The 24,935-nt window shown below is 48.9% G+C and overlaps 1 protein-coding gene across 2 annotated transcripts; it reads right to left on the reverse strand.

Annotated features, from left to right (window-relative positions):
• Positions 1 to 324: 324 nt before the first annotated feature.
• TMEM184B (transmembrane protein 184B) lies at positions 325 to 24,527 on the reverse strand. 2 transcript variants are annotated; one of them, XM_074941563.1, is made up of 10 exons: positions 24,414 to 24,527; positions 22,094 to 22,351; positions 15,277 to 15,442; positions 11,692 to 11,782; positions 10,995 to 11,070; positions 7,255 to 7,346; positions 6,717 to 6,886; positions 5,659 to 5,853; positions 4,680 to 4,703; positions 325 to 2,689 (listed from the first exon to the last, which is right to left on the reverse strand). In XM_074941563.1, exons 2-10 carry the CDS (start codon positions 22,292 to 22,294, stop codon positions 2,448 to 2,450), a joined length of 1,257 nt encoding a protein of 418 aa, XP_074797664.1. In that variant the 5' UTR covers positions 22,295 to 22,351; positions 24,414 to 24,527; the 3' UTR covers positions 325 to 2,447. The 2 variants fall into 2 exon arrangements, with proteins under 2 accessions (XP_074797664.1, XP_074797665.1); XM_074941564.1 differs by lacking the exon at positions 4,680 to 4,703.
• Between the last annotated feature and the right edge of the window lie 408 nt (positions 24,528 to 24,935).

Below are 24,935 nucleotides of genomic sequence, written 5' to 3' on the forward strand. Positions count from 1 at the left end.
GCGGGGATGTGTGCGCCCAAAAAAGAGTTAATATAAGTAAGGAGAGAGATGAGGGGTGGCTGTGAAGTGAAGGTCGTTAGAAAGAAGGCCTGTGTGAACTTCAGCCCTGCGTCACAGTAGGATTGCAGGTGGAGAAAGGCCTGATAATTAGTGGTGTTTTTTTCAGTTTAGCAATGACTGATTTAAAAAAAAAAAAGCAGCACACTATATTGCATGGGATTAAAGTTGAGGGGAACCTAGTAGTTACAGAAGCCCATTTGCTTTTAGACCTCCTGTTCCTATCTCCCACCCCCTCAGAGAACCCACCCACCCCACATTGTCCCCAGGCCCTTTGGCAGCTTTGTGGTAGGGGAGCGGAAGGTGTTGCACTGAACAGACCCACCTCTCCTCTAGCATATTCTCAATAGCAAAAAGGGGAGCGCAAACCACCCCTGCACTGACATCCCAAAGAGAAACAGGCTCGCCTCCAGCCCGCATCCATTCTCCCCCAACCAGACAGGCCTCTGAATTGGTCGTTTCCGAGGGTGCTGCTGCTGGGGTCTTTGCGTGTGAAAATTAAGGCACAGACGAGAAAGGGAAGCCACATGCAAAAGAAGTCAAGCCCTAGTTCCTCCCATCAGGCCTCTCCAGCTGAGGGGCTAGACACACCATAACAGAGCGGGTGCTTGCTGACCCCAACTAGCCAAGGGGCCTCAAGCCATAATAGCAGCTTAGAACTTGTCCTAGCGATAGCGGAAGGAATGAACAGAGGCCCAGCTGGGAGAAAAGCAGCAGCTTAATGTTAACCTCCTGGTTTCAGTTCCCTTTCGGTGGGCTGTTTTAATGCAGGCACATGTAACCACAGCAGCAGGGAAGTCCAATAAGATGCATTTCTTGGTGCCTGGCAAGATTTTTGGCTCTTCCGGGGGACTTTTTCTCCTCACTCTGCTGGACCTTTAAGGCCAGAGTCACAGCCCACTGAAGTTAATGGAAAGAATATCATTGACTTCAATGGCCTTTGGTTCAAGCCTTTACTGCATCAGTTACGACAAGGATTATAGCGTGTGCAGTGGCAGCTTCACCCTGAGGGATCATGGGAAACCCAGATGCATGACAGACTGGCCGCAGTGTGTAAACAACTCCAACCAGTCAAGTTAAGCCCTGAACAACAAAGAGGAAGATGAGGAGGGAGTATTTAACATCCCATCCTAGCAGCAACATGCCTTCAATTCACAAGGCAAATCAATGGACAAGATTGGCAGAAGGCTACCTGTAAGAAGAGTGGGGAAGGTGCATGTTCTGGAATTTAACTGGAAGATACAGCTCTGGAAAGAAGAGATGGGGTGTCTAAGAGGGAGACTGTTCAGAGTTAAAATGTCCCCACTGCACAGAAATCCAGGAGGAGGAAATGAAGGGCCAGAATTCTGCAAATGAATATATATTATATTAACTTCTAACCACAAGTATTTAACTTCAGTTACTGAGTATGGCTGGTGCTAAGACTCACTAGGAGGGACAGCCAGACACTCCGAGGAGGAATCCTGCTTCTATAATGCAGGAGAGAGAGACGGAAAGCTTGACCATCCATGCGATCGTAGAACCCCTCACCCACAAAGGGAAAAAATGGTTCAAATCAGCCCACCCTGCAGGACTTACTTGATCACCAGCTGGGATCAGGAGGAAATTTCTCTCTCCCCCCACACCTCTAAAGTACAATATTGCATAATCAGGTGCACTGGGGGATGGGAGGGGGTTCCCTTCTGAGGCCTCCAACAGTGGCCATAGAGAACAGAGAAGCAGATTGGACTGATGGTCTGATACGGTCATCAGGAATTCGTACAGGTGTCTCTCTATCATGCTGCCCAAAAGGTACAGAGAAATTAATATTGAGGAGCTGGTAGAGAGGGGAACAAGGGGGGCAGGTTGTGTCCTCATCCACCACTACAGAAAAATGGAGCACAAAGTAATGTCGTTGTTCAGCTAGAAAGAAGCTTTTTTGGCCACTTCTTATTCCAGCCAATCATGTTCCACAAAGCTTGCCCAGTGGTGGGAGGATATGACCTCACTTCCTGGAGTTTTTCCTACACCCCTCCCCCGCTCCACAAAAAAGAAAACGAAAACAGGGTCCACTCTTTCCTAGGGCTCTGCTCCCCCTTCGCCACGTGTGTTTGGTGCTTTTTAAACACTTATTTGTGAAGGGGAAAAAACCTAGTCCAGTTGATCTTTGCTTTAGAAAATGGTTTGTGAGGATGAAATCCCAGCCAACACCCCCCCTCACTCCCAGTCATGACACTCACACCCACAAAAGCTACTGGGAAGTGGGGAAGTGCCCCATTCTGCACTGAGCACCATTCAGGAAGTGACATGACCTCTGATTCTGGTTCAATAAATAGAAGGAAGGTTCCAGGCTGCGCTGGGGTGGTTATAGCCATTGGCCTCAGGGAGGAACCCCGGGGAGGGGGCCTCTCTTAGAACTCGTCGTCAGAGCTCAGCAGGAGGGTCTTCTCATTGTCCCGGGCACCCGAGCAGCTGTGGGAGCGCGAGATGATGTGGCTGCCGTTACGCCAGGGAGGGCCGTGCTCCAGAGTTGACTGCTGGGTGTACTGCTGGTAGGCGGGGGAGAAGTTGTGGATGGCGTCTTGGACGATGTCATGAGGGTTCATGGTCTCCTTGAGGCTGCTGGAGATGCTCTTCATGGGGGCGCAGCGACCTGCCGGGCAAGATGGGAGAGTGCAGTGAGAAAAACAAAGCCTTAAATATCAGAGAAGGGAATTTTCACACAGTGACCCACAATCCCAGACACCCTAGCACCTTTTGCACAGGCTGTCTTCAAGTGGCTTCAAAAGAAGTGCCGTAAAAATGGTACAAGCTTTCAGGGGCATGCCCCCAGCATTTGGAAGAGGATTGGTCACAACTGGCCAAGCAATTCCACTTCAAAACAGCAGACTGGAGACATGCAGTAGGAATGGGCTACATACAAATTGCTGACAATCCTACCTTGCATCCTCACCCTGGCTGGTATGGGGGGTGTGATTGCAAGGCACAGATTGAGAAGCATTTCTGTAAGGGACTTGGAGACGGCACAAAAGAGCAAGAGGAAGGTTCTAGGAATTCGGGGGAGATATGGAGCTTGCATTTATTAGGAAGGAGATATGGGGCTTGCATTTATTAGTGGCTGCAGACAGGGCTAAGGGTTCACCGCTGTGATGGGAGGCAGAAAATGTTTACAAGGAGAAGGGAGATGGGAAGGAAGGGAGGGAGAAAGCAACAGAGAAGGGCCCTCTGCATGGAGCTAGGGATATGTGTGTGTCACACAGCAGCAGTGAGGGAAGCTACAGCTGGGCCAACTCCATCTGGGAGTCAGTCAGGCCTGAGCTATGTGGGAAATTACAGGGTGCAAGACAGACAGGTACACAGTGAAGGTGGCTGCCTCCTAACTTGGAATGCTACTAATCCCATTCCTCTCTGAACTGCCAGGGGCATCAGCACCCACATGAGCTTCTGAATTTGCTCCCTGCCTCAAAGGATGAACTCCCCAAACCACCAAGGCATGCTGCTTATTTTTGGCATTAAAAGGGGGACAGTGTCTCACACGTGAGGCTGATTGCTTCAATATACACAGCCCCACTCCCACCCTTAGACCTGTGTACAGAGCACGTGGCATTCTTCACAGGGCCCATGGTTTTAGCTAGAGCTAAAACAATTAAGTGTTTCAACGTGACTGATAAGACTCTCAACCTGCTAGCCCCACCAAAGGCACTCCAGGCTATGAAGTTATGCCACTGCCCTGTTAGGTGACCTTCGATACAGGCAGGGCCATTTCTACCCATACGCAAAGTACGCAGCTGCATAGGGCACCAGGAAATTTGGGGCACCACATTTCCTGGTGTCCTACACAGCTGCGTGCTGCTCCAACCACTGATCCTCCTCTTCCCCATGGCCCCCGTCCCTGCTCCATCCCAGCCCTGCCTCTTCCCACCCCTGCTCTGCCCCAGCCCCACCCCCACTTCACCCCTTCCCCAAAGCCCCCGCCCCTGCCTCGCCTCTTCCTGCCCCTGCTCTGCCCCCACTCCAGCCCTTCCCCTGAGGACTGCAGCAGGGGTCAGGCGCCCTGCACTCACCGGGCAGCAGTAAGTGGAGGAGCGACCCAGCCCCTGCCCCTTCTGTGCCGCTGGCTCCCAGCTGCGTCTCCGGTGAGTGCTGGGCGGGGGGGGGGCAGTTTCCCCTGTCCCCCAAGCCTGGGAGCCGGGGGAACAGAGTTGAGCGGGCTGGGGCCGGGTCACTCCATTCCCACTGCCCCGTGAGTGCAGGGTCAGGCCTGCCCTGAAATCACCAGGCGGCAGGAAGTGGGGAGACCTGGCCCCAATCTGCTATGCTACGTTGGCTCGTACTGGGGGGTGGTTTCCTCCCTGCCCCCCAAGCCTGCTTCTGCCCCCCTGCGGAGGCCTGGGTCCCCACACAGTCCCCCCACGGAGGGGATGCTTAGGGCACCAAAATGGCTAGGGACGGCCCTGGGTACAGGAACTCTCAAGAAGCTGCATTGAGGAAGGCAAGTTCCACACACGGGATGGCAGCAGGAATCTGCCAGCTAGTGCTTTGTAGGGAAGGATTAGGATATTGGTGGAGAGGGGTGGGAAACCAGTCTGAGCAGTATCCCGGATAAGAGTGACTGAAGAATACACAGAGAGCACGGCACCTACCGTATGGCCCATACGATGGAACGGCTGCATCAGAAACCAGTAGCCAAAGCAAGGGAGAGAAAGAGAGAAAGGAAAAAGAGAGAGAGAGATAGAAAGATGGGAAATAACAGGCTGAACAAGCAAGTTATTCTCAGACCCGCCACCAAAACATCCCCACAGTGCTGGGTAGGAATTTAACCATTCATTTAACACATGCAGGCTCTATAGCTGCGGAAGGACAGGACCCCTCTAATTTCCCCCCCAAGCCCCTCTATTGTTGGAGTGACCTGTCCTACCAGAGCCTCTAGGCTTGCTGGGATGGAGTGGTCATGCCACGACCTTTGCATGCCATCTGTGCATGATGCGGATCCCATCTGTAAAGGGAAGGAAGCCACACCCCTTTATTTAGGGAAGGAGGGAAAAAACACCATGACAGACTGGTACAGCAGTGGGCACAAGAACATCCTCTCTTTACTGGCCAGCTTCCAAGTCCCTCTGCTGATGCCCTTCCTCTTCCCAAGAGCTGGGTCTCTGACCCCTCTGTCCTCAGAATGTCTCTGCAGGAAGATCCCCCCCTCATGCCAAGGGCAGACACTTCCATCTCCCTCAGTCTGAGGGAAACAGGAGCTTCCTCAGACCTCTCCCCCGACTCCCTTGTGTCTGCTGCCCAACCTGACCATGTGGTGTTCCCGCACAGGAACACAGGAAAGAGGCCACTATGCCATCCTCTGACAGGAGACTAATTCTTACAGCCCTGAAGTCTGCAGCGAGCAGTCCTGGGTGGAATACTGGGGAATTGAAAAGGAAACACTGAAGATCAAATTATGTTCTGCCCAGTAGGGCCCTTGCACACTGTGTCTGTGCAAAGGTAACTGGGGAGAGAACACTTTCCTGAGTATCCAGAGCCTAGGACCCAAAAAAACAGCTAGGGTATTGATTGCCGCCCCCTCCTTGACACCAAAGTGTATGCATGCCCTCCCAGGGAGGCTGGCTCCTATACCTTGTGCGTCAAGACGCTTGTCTGCATAGACCTTGTAGGTGAAGGCATGGCGCAGGGCGAGGGCTGCGAAGAACATCTCCACGCAGATGATGAAGTCCTGGTAGCCGGCGGCCACAGTACCTTCGCCCACAGACACATTGGCTGAGTGGATCTTGGGAATGGCACCACACTTCTCAAGAATAGCCAGCAGCATCCCTGAGCAGGGCAACAGATTCAAACAAAAGTGAGGGGGGGGGGGGGAAAAAAAAGCTGACCTCACAACTCCCCACAGAATAAGCATCGCCAGTTGTCTGTGCACATGTCCAGGCAAACTTGTTTAACAAAATGACTGCTACAGGAAGTTAGCTGGATGCTCCCATTCATCCTGTTTTGTAGTACAAGAGAAAAGCAGCACCTCGTGAAATTAAATAGCAACAAACCTGAGCACAGATAGCACTTAAATAGATACATTTTTCTAATGACAACATATAAATGAATCGCACAAGTATCGCGCAAGTACATGAATTGAGTTTTCTGCTTTCTCTGTAGCACGTGACAACGTTGCTAATGCCATAGCAATATAGTAGACTACACAGACTATTAGTTTGTTCTGATGGAGTATCTCCTTGTTTCTATGTATCTTGCCCTGATCCACTGGGGGTTCTGAAGCTATATGACATGTGTTTCAGTTGATGTGTCATTTAGCAAAAAGGTATATGAGCTTGTGACTGAAGATTGTTGATAATCTTTAAAGGAGACCCATGATTTCAGGTTTGTCACTTTAAACAATACAATTGCAATATGCAAATGAACTCATGCCAGCTGCATCTTGCCACTGGCAGAGCTGCCCAAGGCCACCATGAAACAAGCAGCTGGTTTGTGAGGCAGGTGTGTGTCAAAGACAGTGGGGGAGGTACAAAGATGACAAAGGGGGAGAGAGTTTCTCCTGGGACGAGCAACAACATACTAAAGGACCACAAGAGAGACTCGGTGGCTACTCAACAATTGTTCCATCAGTTTTTACTTCCCCGGGGACCTCTCTAATGAGATCTGCAGGGTAGGGAGAGGAGGTGCCTCACCTTGCCAGAAGGACAGGAAGATGACGGACTTGACCATGAAGAACTTGAGAACAGGGCTGTAGGGGCTGAGCAGCTCGCGTGTGGCAAAGTAGAAGAGGAAGAGGGCGTAGAGCGCCAGGCTGACTGAAATATTGTAGATGATCGTCACATAGAGGTAGCCGCGGGTGACACTGAAATGAGAGGAAACACAAACCCTCTGCAGTTCACAAATATCTTCCATCCCTCGCCTCTTTGAGACAAGGGTACAACCTTCCTCTCCCATCCGGCACCCCCAACCCCACTCAACTCCCTTCCCTGAGGTAACATGAAACTCATCTGCTCCACTCTCAAATGCCTCTTTTCCCCTCCACGCTGCCCTCCCTCTTCTCATGCACAGCCCAAGAACCCCCTTTCTCCACACATCCCCTCGCCCCACCATGACCCTGTGCACTCCAACCCCAAGGCAGTCAGACTCTTTCCTTCACAAACGCATGGAACGTCAGGCATGTGACAGGCTTGCTTGCTGAAGAAATCCCATGATGATAAACAGTTTGCTTACTCGAAGTCACCATCCCGGTACTTGCCAAAGGCCTGGAGGATGACGGTGCTGATTGCCATAAGGGGCTTCACAACACAGAACTGCAGGGTGGCCTAAGGGAAAGAGGAATGAGATGGAGAAGGAGAGAGAACAAGTGCCACATACATACACACAGGCTTTGATCCAGAGGCAACCAATACCATACATCAGTCACCATCAGAGCAGTTCAACAGCATAGTGTGGTTCCAGTCCTAACAATTACACTGGTCCCACTGGTCCTTAACTGCAGTTCTCCAGGAGCAGAAGGTGAGAAAGAGTCAGATTGTGTGCATCCATCTGGCTGCCCTTCCTCCACCACGACAGATGAAGCCCACCCCCAGGCTGGAGGTGGCAAAAGACTGCTCACTGACAGAGTCAGTTCAAAGGCTGGGTTGCACTAGAGGTAGGGAGACCACCCATCCTGTATTTTAAGTGAAGGTCCTTAACTGGGGCCTAACGTTCCGTGACCAAGTCCAATGAGGAGCTACTGAGAAACGTTTGATCAGATAAAAATGCACGTTTCCAGGTGATAACCATACATGATCCTACCCTGGGACATGGTACACACACGATTCTGTATAATGAACAAAATGTGTCCTGGGATATGGGCAGGGAGGGGAAGAAAGGACTCTGGTCCATATTTTTCATCACCATATTCTCTGTCTGCTTGCAATGCAGGTGGTCACCTTAGATGGGAGAAAAGAGGAAGCAACTCCAGACTCTTCTTAGAAAGGGATATCTCAGCAAATGAAACTGAGTAAGGTGGTTTCAGATACCACAGTGACGAGGGCTGTCTAAATGCCTAGCTAGGTTAGATTCGTTCTGCTTTCACTCGCACGAGCTTAGAGTCAATCTGGAAGGGAGAATCGCCCTGGAGGCTCTCTAGGACTTGAGAGCAGTTCTGTCTGCTCCATCAGGTGTCCCAGGACTGAGCATGGCCTCTGAACCTCCACCCCCTCACAATTCCCTCCCACCCCAAACCTCACAGTAAGAAACATTTAACTTTGGTGAGAGAGACGAAGCTGAACTTCAAACCGGTCAGAGGTGGGGGGAAGGGGGAAGACCCTAAAATTTTCACTGGAGTCTCCCTGAAGTAGACCAGGTAAGAGTTTTGCAAGGTGCTGAGGCGGGTAGAAGGAAGGCAAAACCAAAAGGAAGGTTGCTGTTGGTAAGACACAATTTGCTAGTGGTCATAAGACTTCAAGGAGATAAAAATCCCAACACAAGCCAGTGGGTGAGTCACCAAGATGAGAACTGAAAAAGGTCAAGCTAATTGGTATACAACAAATCTGTGCTTCCTCTCCCTCCAGTCCAGGGATTGTTTAACTATTTCCCTGCAATCCAAACCACACACTTTGTTTTTAGGCACTTCCTGGGGAAGAAAGCATTAAGACATATGGGAAATGCACTGAGGATGCATAACCCAGACATCATGAAGGTCACTGGGCACAAGTCGGGAAAGAACCTCTGCATAATACCCTACTGTGGAGATAAGTGTCTGCCCAGGCTTTTAGACCACACCCACCGCTGTGGCCTCTGAGGGTATCTACAGTGCAACACAAAATCCACAGCATCAAGTCTCAGAGGCCAAGTCAACTGATTTAGACTAACGGGATTCAGGCTGCGGGGCTAAAAATTGCAGTGTAGACATTTGGGCTCAGGCTGGAGCCCGGGCTCTGAAACTCCACAAGGGGGGGTGGGTCTCAGAGCCTGGGCTCCAACCCAAATGACTACACTGCAGTTTTTAGCCCCACAGCCTGAGTAAGCTGCATCTGTGCCACAGGTCTTTTATTGCAGTGTAGCTGTACCCTGAGTGCTCAAGATACACATGGCTGATACAGACGGATACAGCAGACGCCTGTCTGAGAACAGCCCAGTACAAGAGAAAGGAGGGGAAGGATAGTTGGGCGCTGAAGAGGCCTTCTGCACTAACAAGGCTGACGAGAACCGACAGGGCGACACCACTACCAGACAGGCTCAGAGTGGAGCTGAGAACAGCCAAGATGTTCCTTTTAACAGGGTTTCCCCTCAGTGGGTCATCATGGAGATAAACTTGGCAGTCAGGTGGCCCTGGAAGTTTTCCTGCTCCAACAGTGCTGGAATCCCAAGGAGGTCCCAGAGGCTGGGCTTGGTGCCACAGATTGCCCATTGAGCTGCTGTCAGCCCAACTTCCATGGAGTGAGAGGGAAGTGCTTCACATCCCTCTGGCAGGCTAGAAAGCAGTGCTACCAGTTTGCAAAGAGCAGTCTCATCTGGAAGAACTGCTACCACGATGCGGGGAAGTGAGGGAGCCTAGAAAAATATCCATCCAAGACAGAACTGTCAAACCCTTGGCCCGCTTGATCCATTTGTGGAACCTGCGCAACATACTCAGAGTTCACAGAACTTCAGCTTTCATTAAACAAACCAAAAAGTTGCTAGTCCTCATGGTTGAGAAGAAAACCTTCCAGATATGAACTGAGTGTTACTCACGTAGTGATGTCGGCCTAAGTCTGCAGACGGACTGACACAACGGCGCTAAGAGGAGTGAACTACCCTATGCCCTATTAATCTCACTGAGGTGTTACTCGAAAGCCAGTTGAGGACACTTTAAGTGTCAACATTAGCTATTTCATTGCTCACAATTTTAATGGGGGAAAATGGAGAATGGGGTGGGAGTGAAGCCCAGGTGAGGAAGGAATTAGGAGTTCCTTAGGGAAGGAAAAAACAGAGGGAAGAATGGAAATACATAAAGGCAGGAAAGAGCGAGAAGAACAAATAAAGGAGGATAAGGAAGGAAGAAATAGCCATAACCCTAAAGGTCACTAAGCTTCCCAGGGAGTAATGCTGAATGCAATAATCACGCTCTTTTCACTCTTGATCTTAATGCAAACTTTTCTTTGAGATCAGCTGGAGCTCTGGTGTGGAGTAAGGGTAGCAAATGGACCTAAATTCATAGTGAGACCCAAAGACTATAATTAAAAATGGAATTCAGCCCTTTTTCAGAGAATGAAAGCAATGCCCCAATCTAACCAAACCTGTTTCAGTCACTATCTACAGAGAGATCCTGCATGTCACTTTCAGCAGCTTAGCAAATCTCTACCTTTACTGCTACATTGTGACAGCCAGCAGTGACAGCCTCCTGGACCCCATAACCGCACGCATGATGGATTTGTCGTCATTTAGATTTCTCTCTCTTCCTGACATACCCACTTCATCATGCACCCCCCCCCCCCCAGAGTGAGCAATATGCTGGAGAAGTTCCTCCTGCAAAGTGTTGTGTCACGATGATCAGACTCCAGACTCCCACTCCTAACCACACTGACAAAGCTGGGAACTCAAGAGACACTTACACAACTACTGGGGGTGTCTGGGACCCAAGAAGGCACCAAGTTCTCATAGGGGATCTGGGACCTGCCCATCCCAGGAGGGGAAGAGGAAACATCCATCAGCTCCCAGGAACTCCTGGGGCTTGGAGTAGATCCTGTAGAGAAGACATGTCATTTCCCTTGCTAAGAGCCTTTCTAGTTTTTGGGTGGGCAGAGTAACATGGTATATCTGCTTCAGCGCTATTACAACATGATAACAGATTTATTCTCTCCCAGCCTTTCTCAGCTTGATCTCATAAACCCACTGAACAGAGGTTGGTCCAAAGGAACCCTCATCTCAGAAACTCCACGGGCCAGGCATTACTGCCTCCTCTCCCGCTTCTTGCGCACAGCCCAGCTTTCCTCAGCCCGTACCTGTTTGCAGAACCTCAGGAATCCGATGGAATACGTCTTCCCCCAGAGGCAGCAAGTCCCATACATGCAACTGGACCTGAAAATGCAACACAGCAGGACAGCCAGAGAAAGAGGAATCAGAGGGCAGAGCTCAGGATATGGCAAGCAGTGAGATGCAGGCCCTTGCCTGCCCATTGTCTTCTGATGAAAATGTAAGATTCTTCCTTTCACCAGGCCAAATTAGTCATTGCCATAGCGACAACAGCCTTAGTCTCCTTCAGAGATGCAGACCGAATAGAGATGTGGTTTTGCACTCCTATCTCTGCCCCCCAAAACCGATTTTTGGCAAGGAAGTTGTTGGCTAGCATGGTACGGCACGAGAAAAGGAGGGCAGGCAGCCACAACCAGCATCGGCTAGAGAAAGGAAACACATACTGGGGGGAGGGGAGAAGAAACTACAGGGGAGCCAGGTGAACATGAAAGCTCTACATAGGCTCGGTTCACACGTAATGATCTGAATGACAAGCACCCACTTGCACTGGATGAGGCAAGTCCATTTGAGTCTTCTGTGTAATGAGCTAGGTGGTATCATCCAGTTCCAGGGTACACTTGTTGCCCCACACAGTTTCCAGTGGCAGGGGTTAAAACAAACCCTGTGCCACACAAACCCCCAGGGAAGGATGGGGTAGAGTGCTGTAAACAGACTCGGAGTACTCACTCGATAGATTTCCCTCTGATCTCAGACATGATGGAGCTCTCCCCCCCAAGGTACTCATAGCAGAGGCTGAGGAAATTGTAGATTACGAAGGCTGCAAAGACAGATTAACCAGATCAAAATCATGACACCCACTGAATGGGGACAAGCAGCTGGGGTGCAGGGGAGAAGCAAAGCCAGCAGCAATGACAATCTGTGCAGCGCCTTTCATTCTGAGAACCCCAGACTGTTTTTACAAGGTGCACTCCTCCTCCTGCTTCAGCAGTTACACAACAATCAGCGTCAAAACTCAGCATGGGCACCCAGGCTAATGCCCCTACTCTTCCCCAAAAAGTGCCATGGGACCTTTAGCCACCATCTCTCTGGTCAAGGCCTCTGTTTTATATCTCCTCCAAGACCGGGATAGCTCAGTGGTTTGAGCATTGGCCTGCTAAACCCAAGGTTGTGAGTTCAATCCTTGAGGGGGCCATTCAGGGATCTAGGGCAAAAATTGGGGATTGGTCCTGCTTTGAGCAGGGGGTTGGACTAGATGATCTCCTGAGGTCCCTTCCAACTCTCATATTCTATGAGATGTCATTCCCAGACTTGCAGCGCTCCCTCGCACTATTCTGGGGCATGAGCCTAGTACTCACTCACATGGAAAAGCATCCCTAATGAATCATTCACCTCACTTCTTTCCGCACCCTCCATTCATCTGGCTCTCAGGCACCCCTGCCCAGCCTTACTTCTGCACTGCTTCTAGAGCTGGGTGCCTGGCCAGCAGCCGCCAGTCTCTCTGCTCTGCCATCAGAGCTGGGCAGCCAGAGAGCAGCAGCTGCTACGGGGTGGCTACAGGGGGGTAAGTCAAATTTTGGGGGTGGCTATAGCCCCCCACATCCCGCCTCAGCACCGCCCCATAAATGACTGGTAGGGACTTTCATTTATCATAGATAATGTAATAAATAAATACATGACAAGCATTTAGCAATGCACATGGCTAGCCTATGTTAACCTGTTCTCATTCCTTTATTCTAGTCCTCCCACCTCTCTCCTACTGTTACAGCCACTCTTATATCCTGATTTAAATTAGACTGTAAGCTCCCTGGGGCAGGGTCTGTCCTACTCTATGTTTGTACAGCACCTAGCACAACGGGGCTCAAATCCTGACTGTATTACGGTAACATCAACTTGCCCTGAACAAATAATAAACTCAGGAGAGAGACACTGTACCCAGGGAATTTCAAGACAAGAACAAAACAAAATCAAATGCATAAAGCCAAGAATCTGACCTCAGCAAGGAGCTGGATACCAGACATCAAGGAGGTTAACCCACTTGAAAAGACATCCATGATTGGAGACAGCTCGTGGACTTTTACCTCCTCTGGGCCCTTGTAATCACCCAACTATGCCCTTACACAAAGGGATACACAGATCCCATGAGGAAACACCCCCTCAAAGATCTAACAAAAGGATTAGACACAACGGAAGCACTTCCAGACATTTCTAGCACAACAGAATAGTACAGTGCATAAATGGCCATAATCTACTTGCTTCTATTTATACAATAAGGCAAACTTGTATTCCACCTGTAATCCTGGTTATTGAACAGGCCCATTGATTATATTTCTGTAATGATTTGGGGTATTGGTATCAATTAAATAATCAATTAAAAAGACACAACACAAAAAACATTTATTAAAAAAACCTGTGGTAAACTACCTGGTCTGCAAACTTCCTTAACTTTAGGCCTATGGAGGCAGCTCTCAGCTGCTGGGGGAGGAGAAGCTTAGCTTCTCATATTGTTCTCCAGTGGTGCCCTCCACTACTCTCCGATGCGGTCACTGCAACACCAGCTGCCCATCCAACAGCGTTGGGCAGGAGATGAAATCAGAGGGAGAAGAATGGGGACATTTGCCCCCACTCTCCCTCTACATTCCCCAAAAGAAACAAGTACTAATTATTAAAGATGGCTGCACTAGAATAACAGTGCTTCCCCTCCTAGCTCATATTTGCCTTTGTCATCAAAAGTGCTTATCACACATCACCACAAAAGAACACAAACTCTTATGTCACAGACAGAGGCCCCAGATTTCATGTGTGTGGAGGCAGGATAAAAGAGCAGGACCAAAAAAGTATACCCCACCTGCCAAAAGACACACCACAGAGAACCACCCATGATTGGTACAACACAGATTTCAAGTTTAGTTATGGATTTTTTAATTCGTTACTATTTTTATTGTTTTCAAGTGGACCTATTCCCCAAGAGTAAAAATCTCCACTGAAAGCGAGAAAGATATCCCTCCCGTCCTCTCCAATCTCCTGCTTTTCCTAGGCATAGTTTTGAAATTGTTCAGAGAATAGACGGGGGCAAGGGACGCACCTCCACACAGCACAACAAGTGGGCCAAGCAGGTGAACTTCAGAATGCAGGCTGACCCCTTGAGCAGATGTTGTGATGTTTGCAAACTCCCTAGGCAAGGCGGAGGGGATAATAACCGTTGCTAGGAGAGGAGTTTCTCAGAGCAGCAGGCTTCCTGCTAGGCCTTTACACACAAACACAGGGAGAGCAGGGGAGAGAAAAAGTGGCCTCTGGATTGTGTGCATGAGTTTGCCATCTGCTATTGCATCTCAGTGCATTGTCACTGGTCCCTTGAGCAGATTAACTTGTTGACACACTCAGGGGCCTTTCTTCCAGAAACACAGATCTCACTAACAACAAACCCTACAAACAAGGAGCAGTTTAGTCAGGACAGACAGACAGACACAAACACACACAATAATAGTGATCCAACAGGATATTCTGCCACAGTGTACAGCCTCTCCCAGGATGCTGTTGGGGGCAGGGGGGAGAGGCTCCTTTTTTGAATGGGGTGAGGGGGCAGATTTTAGGAGAAGTGTTTATTTCAGAGACTGACCGTTTCTTTCTCATATGCCCCAAGGGTGAGTTTTCCTTTGCTAGCCAGGTGGGTCACATCCTTAGAAAAGTGCAATAAATAACCGATACTAATCCTCACTCCTTTCTGCCAGTGGGATCCCAAAGCACATTCCAGCTCTCTCACATACCACTGGACCACAGTGGCGACTGTAGTGGAATGCAGCAGCCATTCTGTGCCAGGGAAACGATGCAAACAGTTACCGGACGGGAAGAGAGTAAGTAACATTGCCAACAGAAACTGCCATGGGGATTTAGGGGCCACATGAGGAGGGGCAGCATACAATTGGCCTGCCTGAAGTCTGCTCGGGTGTTTGGGAGACCTTTGGGACCTTTAACATCGATGGGTGTTCAGACCTTCGGCTTTACACCTCCTCTGAAAGAATGAATACAAGTCTGCCACGTGAGAAAATCTCTTCAGAAGCTGCGTGTCTTTCTAAACCGTATCCTAGGGGAATCCCAATATACCCTGCCACTCCTATAGCAGCCAGGAGGACAGAAGACCTTGTTCCCCAGTCACTAAGCCAGGCTTCAAACAATGGATCTAGTTTGATATCAGTACAAATCGTAGCCATATGACAGAGGTACGCCCTCCACACTTCCTGTACACATGCAGGACCAGTCCCTGCACTCCAGCCTGCAGCAGAAAAACCCCATACTCCGCCATCCCCGCCTTACCTTCGTAGCAGTCCCGGACAGTGCCGAAGTAAACATAGTATTGGTCATTGGTGAAGAAAAGGAGGCTGAGCCATGAGTCGAAGGCATAAATGGGCACAATGAAGAGGATCCGGACGATGTAGCGCTGCTCATTGGGGCAGCTGTAACAGCGCAGATGCATGTAGATCTGAATGGAGGAAGATGAAGAACAGGGTCAGTGACAATCAAACAGAGGAAAGGATGGGACTGGATGGCAGTGGGGGACTGAGAATGGAACACAGAACTCCTCACTGGAGCAGGTGATCTAACGCAGCCTTATGACGGCAGGAATAAAAAATTGTTTCTTTCTTATGGTCACTCGCAGTGGCCTGTGTGAAGTGAATTGGGGGCTGCAGTCCAGTTTCTAATGAGATGGGATTAAATTCATTTTTATTATTTTTTGCTAATTACTACCAAGTGTGGCCTCATATTCTCTTGTTCATACTTAATTCCCAGATAGTCCATCCCAAGACTCTGCTATCTCCTTTCAGGCACTTAAGATTCCCAACCCTGCAACCTCCTCTTTTCCTCAACCATATAGAACTGAGCACATCAGGCTGTCACCATGGTTAAGGCCCTCTTTCCTCAGAGCAGTTTTATATACTTTCCCATGACTTTTTCAATGAAAGAACCCCAGAAAATTCATTCACATAAGTTTTAAGTAGATGGATAAGCCCCAAACCCCACTGCCTGCTGGCAAGAGTCATACTACTGCTTTAACAGTAAAGCCATAAAATGCCAGCCTCTTGCCCTCCTACCAGAGCAGTACATTTCACAGCTCTGAAATTGGACTCTCTTCTGAGCAATAAAGTCATAAAACGTGTGCAGCCTGATAAACAATAGAAATGCAAATTCTCTACTCACCCAAGAACACGGGCTGAGACAACTACGATGTCACAATCCTACCCACTCCCTCCAAAAATCAGGGCGCTCATTAATCATCTCAAAATTAAACTGTCATACCCTTAAAAAATTTCTTCCCCAGAATATCCATCTTCTAACAACAAAGTTCACCTTTACCAAAAAATACACACCGGGAACACTGAATTTGTCAACTTGAAATACACAATCAACCTTCCTTAATGGCCAGGACAATTAAAGGACTCCAGGCAAAAGCCTGCATAAAGAAAGAGGCCTGACAGCATGTCCTGATGGTCAGTGGACACAGGTTTGGTTGAACCAGCAAGGAACATGTTCTCCAGAGGCAAAGTCTTTTACATGTAGTTTTAATTTAAACAACAAAAACCAGAACACACACAACCAACTGGCGTGATTTTTTCTTCTTACAATCCAGTTACACTCCTTCAAATTCCTCTCCTCCCATTCCATATCTCACCCTCTCCAATGTGGCTCCCACCCCTTGCACTCAACTGAAACTGATCTCAAAGTTTTTAATGACCTCTTCCTAGCCAAAGCTAAAAATGCATCCTCATTCTCCTTGACCTGTCAGGCACCTTCAACACAGTCAACCACACTCTTCTTGAAATCATGTCCCTTCCTTGGCCCCCATGACTGTCCTCTCCTGGTTCTCCTCCTACCTCTCTAATTGCTCCTTCAGTGTCTCCTCCTCATCCCTCCTTCCAGCTTTCTGTAAGGGTTCCACAGGACTTTGTCCTTGTTCCCATCTCTTCTCCCTTTACACCTTGTCTATAAGCAATCTCAACCAGAAACTCAAACTGAACTACCACTTTCATGCAGCTGATTCATAGATCTACCTCTCTACTCCAGACCTGTCTCCTTCTGTCCAATCAAAAATCTCAGCCTCTCTCTCTGACCTCTCCTCATGGATGACTAGCTGCCAGTTCAAACTCAACAGGGCTAAAAGAGAGTTCTTCATCTTCACCCACAATCCCTCCTTGCTACCTCCTTTTTGGATGACTGCAGACACCACTACCATGCTGCCCATAACTTGGGTGTCTGTCATCTTTGACTCAGACCAACACCCTCACATCCAGGCTATTTCTAAATCATGCAGATTCTTTCTGCATAACATCTCAGATACAGCCTTTCCTATCTGTCCACATGGCTAAAACTCCTCCACGTTCTCATCACCTCATATCTCAATTACCGCAACATCCTTTTCTCTGGCCTTGACAAATGCAATCTTCCCCATTCATCCATTCAGAATGCTGCTGCAAAGATCATTTTCCTAGCTCGTCACTTGGACCACGTCACCTCTCTCCTTGAATCCCTTCACTGGCTCCCTCTTTTCTACCATATCAAACATAAGCTATTTGCATTCACTTTTGAGGCTCTTTATGACCTAACCCCACACCAGCTATCATCTTTCATTCAGTATCAAAAGGTAAGCTCTCACCTCCAGCCCCCACTTGTTAAATTCTGAAACAAGCACCTTCGTGCTCTGTGCCTCTCACACTTGGCAGAAGCTGCCCATGAACATTCACAAAGCTACCTTGTTATCCACCTTCAAATCCTTCCTCAAAACTCTCCTCTGCTATGACACCTATAAAATACTTGATGGTGAGGCAGCTGGTGTGCTAAAACCACTGCCTGTCATACTGACCAACATTGTCTCATTGTTTCTTGTACTCCCATCTCTCATCTTATACTTAGATTGTCAGCTCCTTGGGGCAGGGACCATCTCTTTGTTTGCACAGCACCTGGCACAATGGGGTCCTGGTCCAGGCCTGGGGCTCCTAGGCTCTATGATAATACAAATGATACATAATACCTACCCACCCCCAGGGATACTGAGTGTCACAGTTCAAGTGACTCCAGGTTTCCCTCTCAGAGTTACAGGGATGTCCCTAGAGCCTTTCACTGTGTGCACAATCACAAGAGCACATCAGGCAGGGAATGCCATATGGCAGACCAATGACACATTTAATCCAGTCCCCTGCCTCTCACATTTAGCAACACTGGATTCTGAAGAGCAGCAATTCTCAAACTGGGGGTCCCTGAGGGTACCCCAGGGGGTCCGCAGGCCTCACTGATCAACTCCTTCCCCTCCCTCCACTCCTCCCGCTCCCTCCCAGTGCCTCCTGCATGCTAAAAGTCCAGTGGCGCAGCAGGGCTAAGGCAGGCTCCCTACCTGCCCCAGCTCCGTGACACTCCCGGAAACGGCTGGCACATCCCTGTGGGGCAAGGGGTCTTCGCACACTGCCCCCGCCCCAAGTGCCAACTGTGCAGCTCCCATTGGCCACGAACTGCTGCCAATGGGAGCTGCAGGGATGGTGCCTGCGGGCAGGGGCAGCGCGCGGAGACTCCTTGATCTCCCGCCCACCTAGGAGCCTCTGTCAGAGAGATGTGCTGGTGGCTTTCGGGAGTTGCCCGAGGTAAGCGCCACCTGGCTGGAGCCCATACCCCTCACCTCCTCCTGCACCCCAACCCCCTGCCCCAGCCCAGAGCCCACACCCAAACTCCCACCCAGAGCCTGCACCCCTCCCACCCTCCCGCACCCAAACTCCCTCCCAGAGCCCGCACCCCCTCCTGCACCCAAACTCCCTCCCAGAGCCCGCACCCCGCACCCCCTCCTGCACCCAAACTCTCTCCCACAGCCCACCCCCAAATTCCCTCCCAGAGACTGCACCCGCTCCTGTACCCCAACCCTCTGCCCCAGCCTGGTGAAAGTGAATGAGAGTGGGGGAGAGCGAGAGACAGAAGGAGGGGGGATGGAGTGAGGGGGGGTGGGGCCCCAAAAGAAGGGCTGGGGCCTCAGGGAAGGGGGCATGGCAAGGGCTGAGTGGGGGGGGGGGCGGCGCTGGGGGTCCTCAAATTTTTTTTAATCCAAATATGGTTCCTCGGGTTGCTAAAAAGTTTGAGAACCGCTGTGGTAGAGAACAGCAGAAAACCCTAGCTGTGCAATGCTATACCAGGGAGAAGAATTTTTCCCTACTCCCAGCAGGTGATCAATGCGCACCCTGAAGCAGGAGGATGATAGCGCTTATTGTTCCCTAAGCTAGTGGCACTACAGGTGTTACTCTTATTCATCAGTGACTAATCTCTTTTCAAACCTCCCTAGACTATTTGCCTCTGCAATACACTGTCATTTTCCAGCTCCTACTCAGCTCTCTGGAATCCAACAACACAGAGATACGGAACACAGGTTGACACATTTCAGGGCATGTATTTCCCACTGTGTTACAGTCCACATGATGATTACATTAGAGAAGAGGATGTTGGATTGGACTTGTGCTGGCACCCAGAGAATACTGGATGAGATAGGGTGGCCAGGCGTTGCCCCAGAAAGAAAAGGAGAAAAAGCAAAACAAACATTTCCTGCTACTCCTTTCCGTAGCAGAATTCAGCTAGTGGAATTCACTGGCACGGAAGGTCATCAAGGCAGGTACTGTAGGCTGGATGATTTAAAATAATAAATGGCTGATCATTTAATGAACTAACAGCTGACATAACTATAAAATGGCCAGCTAAGAATAGAGAGTAATTAAGCCTCATAAATCATGGCACAATCTCATCACCTACATATCCTGCCCTGTGACGGGATGTGCACCCCACACTGGCCCTGCAAAAGAGCTGAGTTGGACCCAACCAGCTAATTAGGCAGCAAAGGAGGGGGGAGCGTTAGGCTGGAGGCAGCTAATTAGAGAGAAGCTCACCTGTGAGAGACAGGCAGGGTTCTTACAAAAGACAGGAAAATGGAGACAGAAAGAGCAGTAGGCTACATCACTTTCTGGGAGATGTGTTTGAGTTGCTGCAGAAATAAGTTACCTACAATTACTCCCTGGGAGGAGAAAGTGAAGAGACTGCCAAACCCAGAGGAGTGGGGAGGGCAAGGAGGTAAAGTAGCAGCTCAGGGAATGGACCTTGGCTGCTGGGTATAGGGTCCCTGAGCAGGAACCTGGAGTAGAGAGTGGGCTGGGGTTCCCTGCCAGCCACTGCAGTAGTGGTACTGTGAAGCAGAAGACTGCCTAAGCCTGCTGGAAAGCAGGAACCTTGATGCACTCCACTTGTAGAGGGGAAACCACAATCGTGACCTGACTGGAGGGCTGAGTCAGGAAGAGGACAGCTGGGGCTCCTGGGAGTGAGAGAGGAGCTGAAGAGGAGAAATGGATGGGGGTGTAACGGCTGGAAGGGCCTGACTGAGCTAATCTCCAGAAATTCCAGGAGGTGACAGTATCCAGTGGTGAGTAGAGCCCACTATCACATGCCCCCACCTCCACTTACAGCACTACTCAAAAGGCCAAGTGTATTCTTGAGGGGGAGGTGGGTGTTCACATGCCTCTGAAAGAACAGGTGTGATGGATTTGGAGCAACTCTGTAATAACTTATGAAGACCATATGGTGGCCTGGTAATTGGGGTGTTTTCTGTGTGATTATATTGGTTTAACACAATAGAGGCTGTCAGAAAAACAGGCAGGAAGGAAAACAGCAGCTTGGGATAAGCCACCTCTCTGCAAACACTTAAAGTGTTAAGGGACAACGGCAGGACTACTTGCTTTGACGATTTTGGCTCCTCTCCAGGTAGCCATATAAAACAGGCCTTTTCCTCTCCTGATTCAAGCCAGCAAAACACAGAAGATTGATAGGACTCTAGCAGGTTTAAAAAGGAACACTCGAGAGGGGAGGATTTTGTCCAGCGTCTTAGTTTGTTTCTTCTGAAAAACTGCTGTAGGTGTCTGAAGAAGTGTGGCAGGCCAGTAGGTAAGAGATGCATGAAGACTGTTTAAATCCTTGTTCTCTAAATTCCTTTTTCTGTTAAACTAAACAATACCTTCGCTTTAAGAAGCTGACTGGTCACAGACTCTCCAAGTGAAGAACTGCAGGTGCCAGAACTCCATCAGACCCCCTAGGCAATAATGGTAAGGAGAACTTTGGCCTAAGAGTAGGGGAGTTGCAGAATTCCTCTCCGGAACAGGTAAGACATGAAGGGGTACACTCAGAGACCAGAAGGGGGACAGATTTGCAGCTAGCCCAGTAACTGTGACAACAGGTATTAGCTGCTGCCAAAGGCAGGATACCAGACTGACTGGGCTAATGGCCTTACCTGATACAGCTATCCCCTTGTGCCTCTGCTAATGAGAGCCAGGCAGAAAGGTGCTTGATCCTTTATAATGCCCTCCCTGTCCTCACCTGCCAGTACCCTGGGGCTCCTTGCTAGGCAAAGTTTGATTATTACAAGCCTGAAGACAAAGGGAAAGATGCGACATTGTGTAAGCAGCTAGCTGGCCACTACAATCTTAGGCACAGAATGGTGCCATCTGCACCAAGCCTCAGACTCACATGTTTCTCTTCCCCAAACACACAGAAACACTGCTCCTCTCCAGGGAGGTGGAGTTCTGTTTCTCCTGATGCTTCCTCCCTATATATTAGCCTACTCCCAGGGAACAGAGCTGATCATTAAGCAACAAGGAGTAAACCTCCCCAACTCTCATACTGCCCTTCTACCAAACCCCTGGATCCACCTGAAGCAAAAGAACCCCTCAAACATTCCCTTGGTACAGTTTTGTGCAGTACTGAGCACAGCTCCCTTTGAGTTATAGGTGGTGAATAACTTGCTAGGGTGACCAGACAACAAGTGTGAAAAGTTAGGGGTGGAGGGTAATAGGAGCCTATATAAGAAAGACCCTAAAAATCAGGACTGTCCCTATAGAACTGGAACATCTGGTCACCCTACCCCTCGCCAAGATGCAAAATTAGCTCACACCGCAACTCCTCAAAGTGGAGGGGTGAGAGTCATAAGCTGAGCCAGTGACAACAGCAGGAATGATTCTAACAAACCCGCACAGCTGGCAGAGACACCCCTCACACCATGTGTATTCACCCAGTTTGGGGGAGGGGGGTAGACTGTTACAGGGATCAAACACCAAGAGATTCTTACCTGATGGCAGGTGATGAGCAAAGCAGTCCACACAAAGAAACCTGAGATGGCCTGAGCAGCAGTGGTCATTAGGAATATCGGCTGCTCCATAGCCGTGGGGCTGCCATCATCAGACATCCAGGAGAAGTTTGGGGCTGCAACTGGGGTGGTGGCAGTGGAACCCAGCTCGGGCGCTGACATGACTCCAGTCACCACTATCATTGTGCCTTTTGGGAAGCGGTTCCACCTGGGTTAATAGAGCTGCCTCCAAGCTGAGCCCTGTCAGACCCAAAGGGGAGATACAAAAAGGCAGATTAATCTCAACCAAATGGATGCAAAGGTAAGAACATTCTGCATTTATACCATGCTTTTCACGTGGGATTTTAGAATGCTGTCCAAATAGAACTCCGTTAAGAATTCATAGCACCCTGTGAGCTGGTTAGGTAAGGACATAAGGATCACTCTCGCCCACCTGTGAAACACAACCACCTCTAGGGTGAAACCCAGCAGCTGTTTAACAGCACAAACACCACCACCCTCCTCCTACAAAGCAGCTTAGGCAGGAAGTGAAGAATACTGCATCCATCTGGCACTACAGAGGAATTCAGGTAGGCAGAATTTAAATTACGCAGGTTGGAATGTGGTCGGGACACCCCAGTTTAACACCCACCCTTTAGAGAGGTGTCTGAGTCCTTTTACAGGGAATGGCCAGAGCCTTAGATTTACATCTGAAACAGCACCACAAGCAGCCCAACATGTAGTAATGCAGAGGGGAACTTGTTCAGCACCAGCTCCAAAGGCAAGTGTCCTTTATTAATTACCAACACCACTTCAGGTGTGTGTACACATGCCAAATGCACATACTCCTAGGGTCACATTGTTAAGGCCACACTGCTTCCAAATCAGAGACTTGCATGTGTGACCAATAATGTTCCTGATGTAACCTATGGCAATAATTCTACCTGCTTTCTTCCCACTTTGCAAGGAGAAGGAAAACAAGGTAAGTTGGGGGAAATAGCTGGGTTCCTTTTAATTAGTTTATTCATGAATATAGGTCACCAACATTTGCAGGAACTTTAATTTATTATTCTCTCTAATGAAATGCACCGACCACTGGCTGAGAAGAAAATGTAGTACATGGATCTGCAGAAAGGCCAGAGTTGGTTTGTGTTTTTTTTTTTTTTTTTTTTTCCCCCCCCTCTTCCAGTTGCTGCACTTTTTCTGACACATTCCCCTTCTGGGCTGAAATTTTCTATGCTTGGTCTCTGCCCAAGGGGGTGTGTGTGTGTGTGGGTGGTTTGTTTTTTTTTTTTTTAAAGGGAAAACAGTTCAGCTATTTTTGAGCATGAGAACACACTTTTTTTAATAAATGGGAAAAGAAATTCTTATTACTTGTTCAAACAACCCTGCAGGAAAAAATGGCCAAAGGTTTGAACACAAACTTGAACGGAAGCTGTCCTCATTAAGCAGCAGGGCCGTTGCTGATTCTGGAGGAAACTGGTTTTGATTTGACAGTGTTCTAAGCCTTTGATAAGCCCATATGAAGACAAGCAATAAATATTTCTACAAAGCTCATAAGGTGCCTATCTAGAAAGGGTTCACAGCAGATGCATCCACAGTTAACTCTGTGAAAAGTCCCATCAGCCATGATATTGCAAATCCAGAGGGACAGAAGGGGCAAGTACTTCTGCAGATCTTGTAAGATGTGAAGGGGTTGAAAGAGGGCTCCTGCACATCAGTGCAGTCTACGCTAGGAAACTTGTACCAAAAAATTCCTACCCTAGTTAACACCGATGCAGCTGCACCAGTATTAGCAACACTGGGAATCCTAGTACAGATAACGTTTTAATTCCCTCCCCCCAGCCTTTTAAAAGCCCCATGTCTCCTGCAGGGATCAAGTTCAACCATAATGGTACTAAAAACCATATTGGCAGCCTTAACCACATCCATGCTAGGGATTCCAACATTGCTAATGCTGACACAGCCGAGCTTGTGTCAGCCGCAGTGTAGAAGTTCAGACGTTCACCTAGTGTAAAAGGACAATTGCAAAATGAACTAGGACCACAATAAGAACTGCTGCCACCCCTGCAGACCTTAAGCCATGCAAGTGTTGAGGGAGGGTCTGTAGACTTCACAAGTTGTGAAGTAGGGATCCTTGTTCCAATGCACCTCATGGGCTCTGCAGATGAGGAAGATGCTAAGCACCCTTCCAACCTACAGCACTCCTAAAGGGCATGGGACTGGCTCTCCATTGTGGACCTTGAGGCATGCAGGAATGGGGGCAGGGGTTTCCATTATCTAACCAAATTGTAAATTCTGTGATCTGCAACACACTACTTACAATTTTTTGCAAGCCAGCAGAAGTTCAAAGGCCTGGAAAGTGAAAATTCTCCTTTTGATTTCTCGCCCGCCCTTCTGTAAGGGGGGAGGGAACGGAGTGTTTTCCTCAAATTTCCTATTATAACAGAATATAAAGGTTGTATAGTTAAGCACTCAAAAGTCAGGAAAATGCTCAAGTTGAGGCTGTATGTGCAATCTTAATACTGCCCCCTTGTGATTATACATTACAGTACAGTCTAATTATGATTAGCTACTATTTTTCAAATTGCATTTTGTAATCCTTTTTTCCCTACAGCTTTAAACACATGTAACGTTTTGGAGTAGTGTGTTCTACTGTGTAGACTAGAGTCCAGGAAAGTCATTTATATGAAAAGTGTGCAGTAAGTTGGAGAACTGACTACAGATTAAGAAATAGTACAATGCTGATTGCATATGTAGGTCCCATATTTGCAGGTAAACTAGCTTCACAGCTAACTTTCTCTCTACTGAAATGCACCAAAGGCAGGCTGTGCTGCTGGTTGAG

The sequence above is a fragment of the Natator depressus genome, chromosome 1 (assembly GCF_965152275.1).
Source record: "Natator depressus isolate rNatDep1 chromosome 1, rNatDep2.hap1, whole genome shotgun sequence".
In the NCBI taxonomy this organism is placed as follows: Eukaryota; Metazoa; Chordata; order Testudines; family Cheloniidae; genus Natator; species Natator depressus.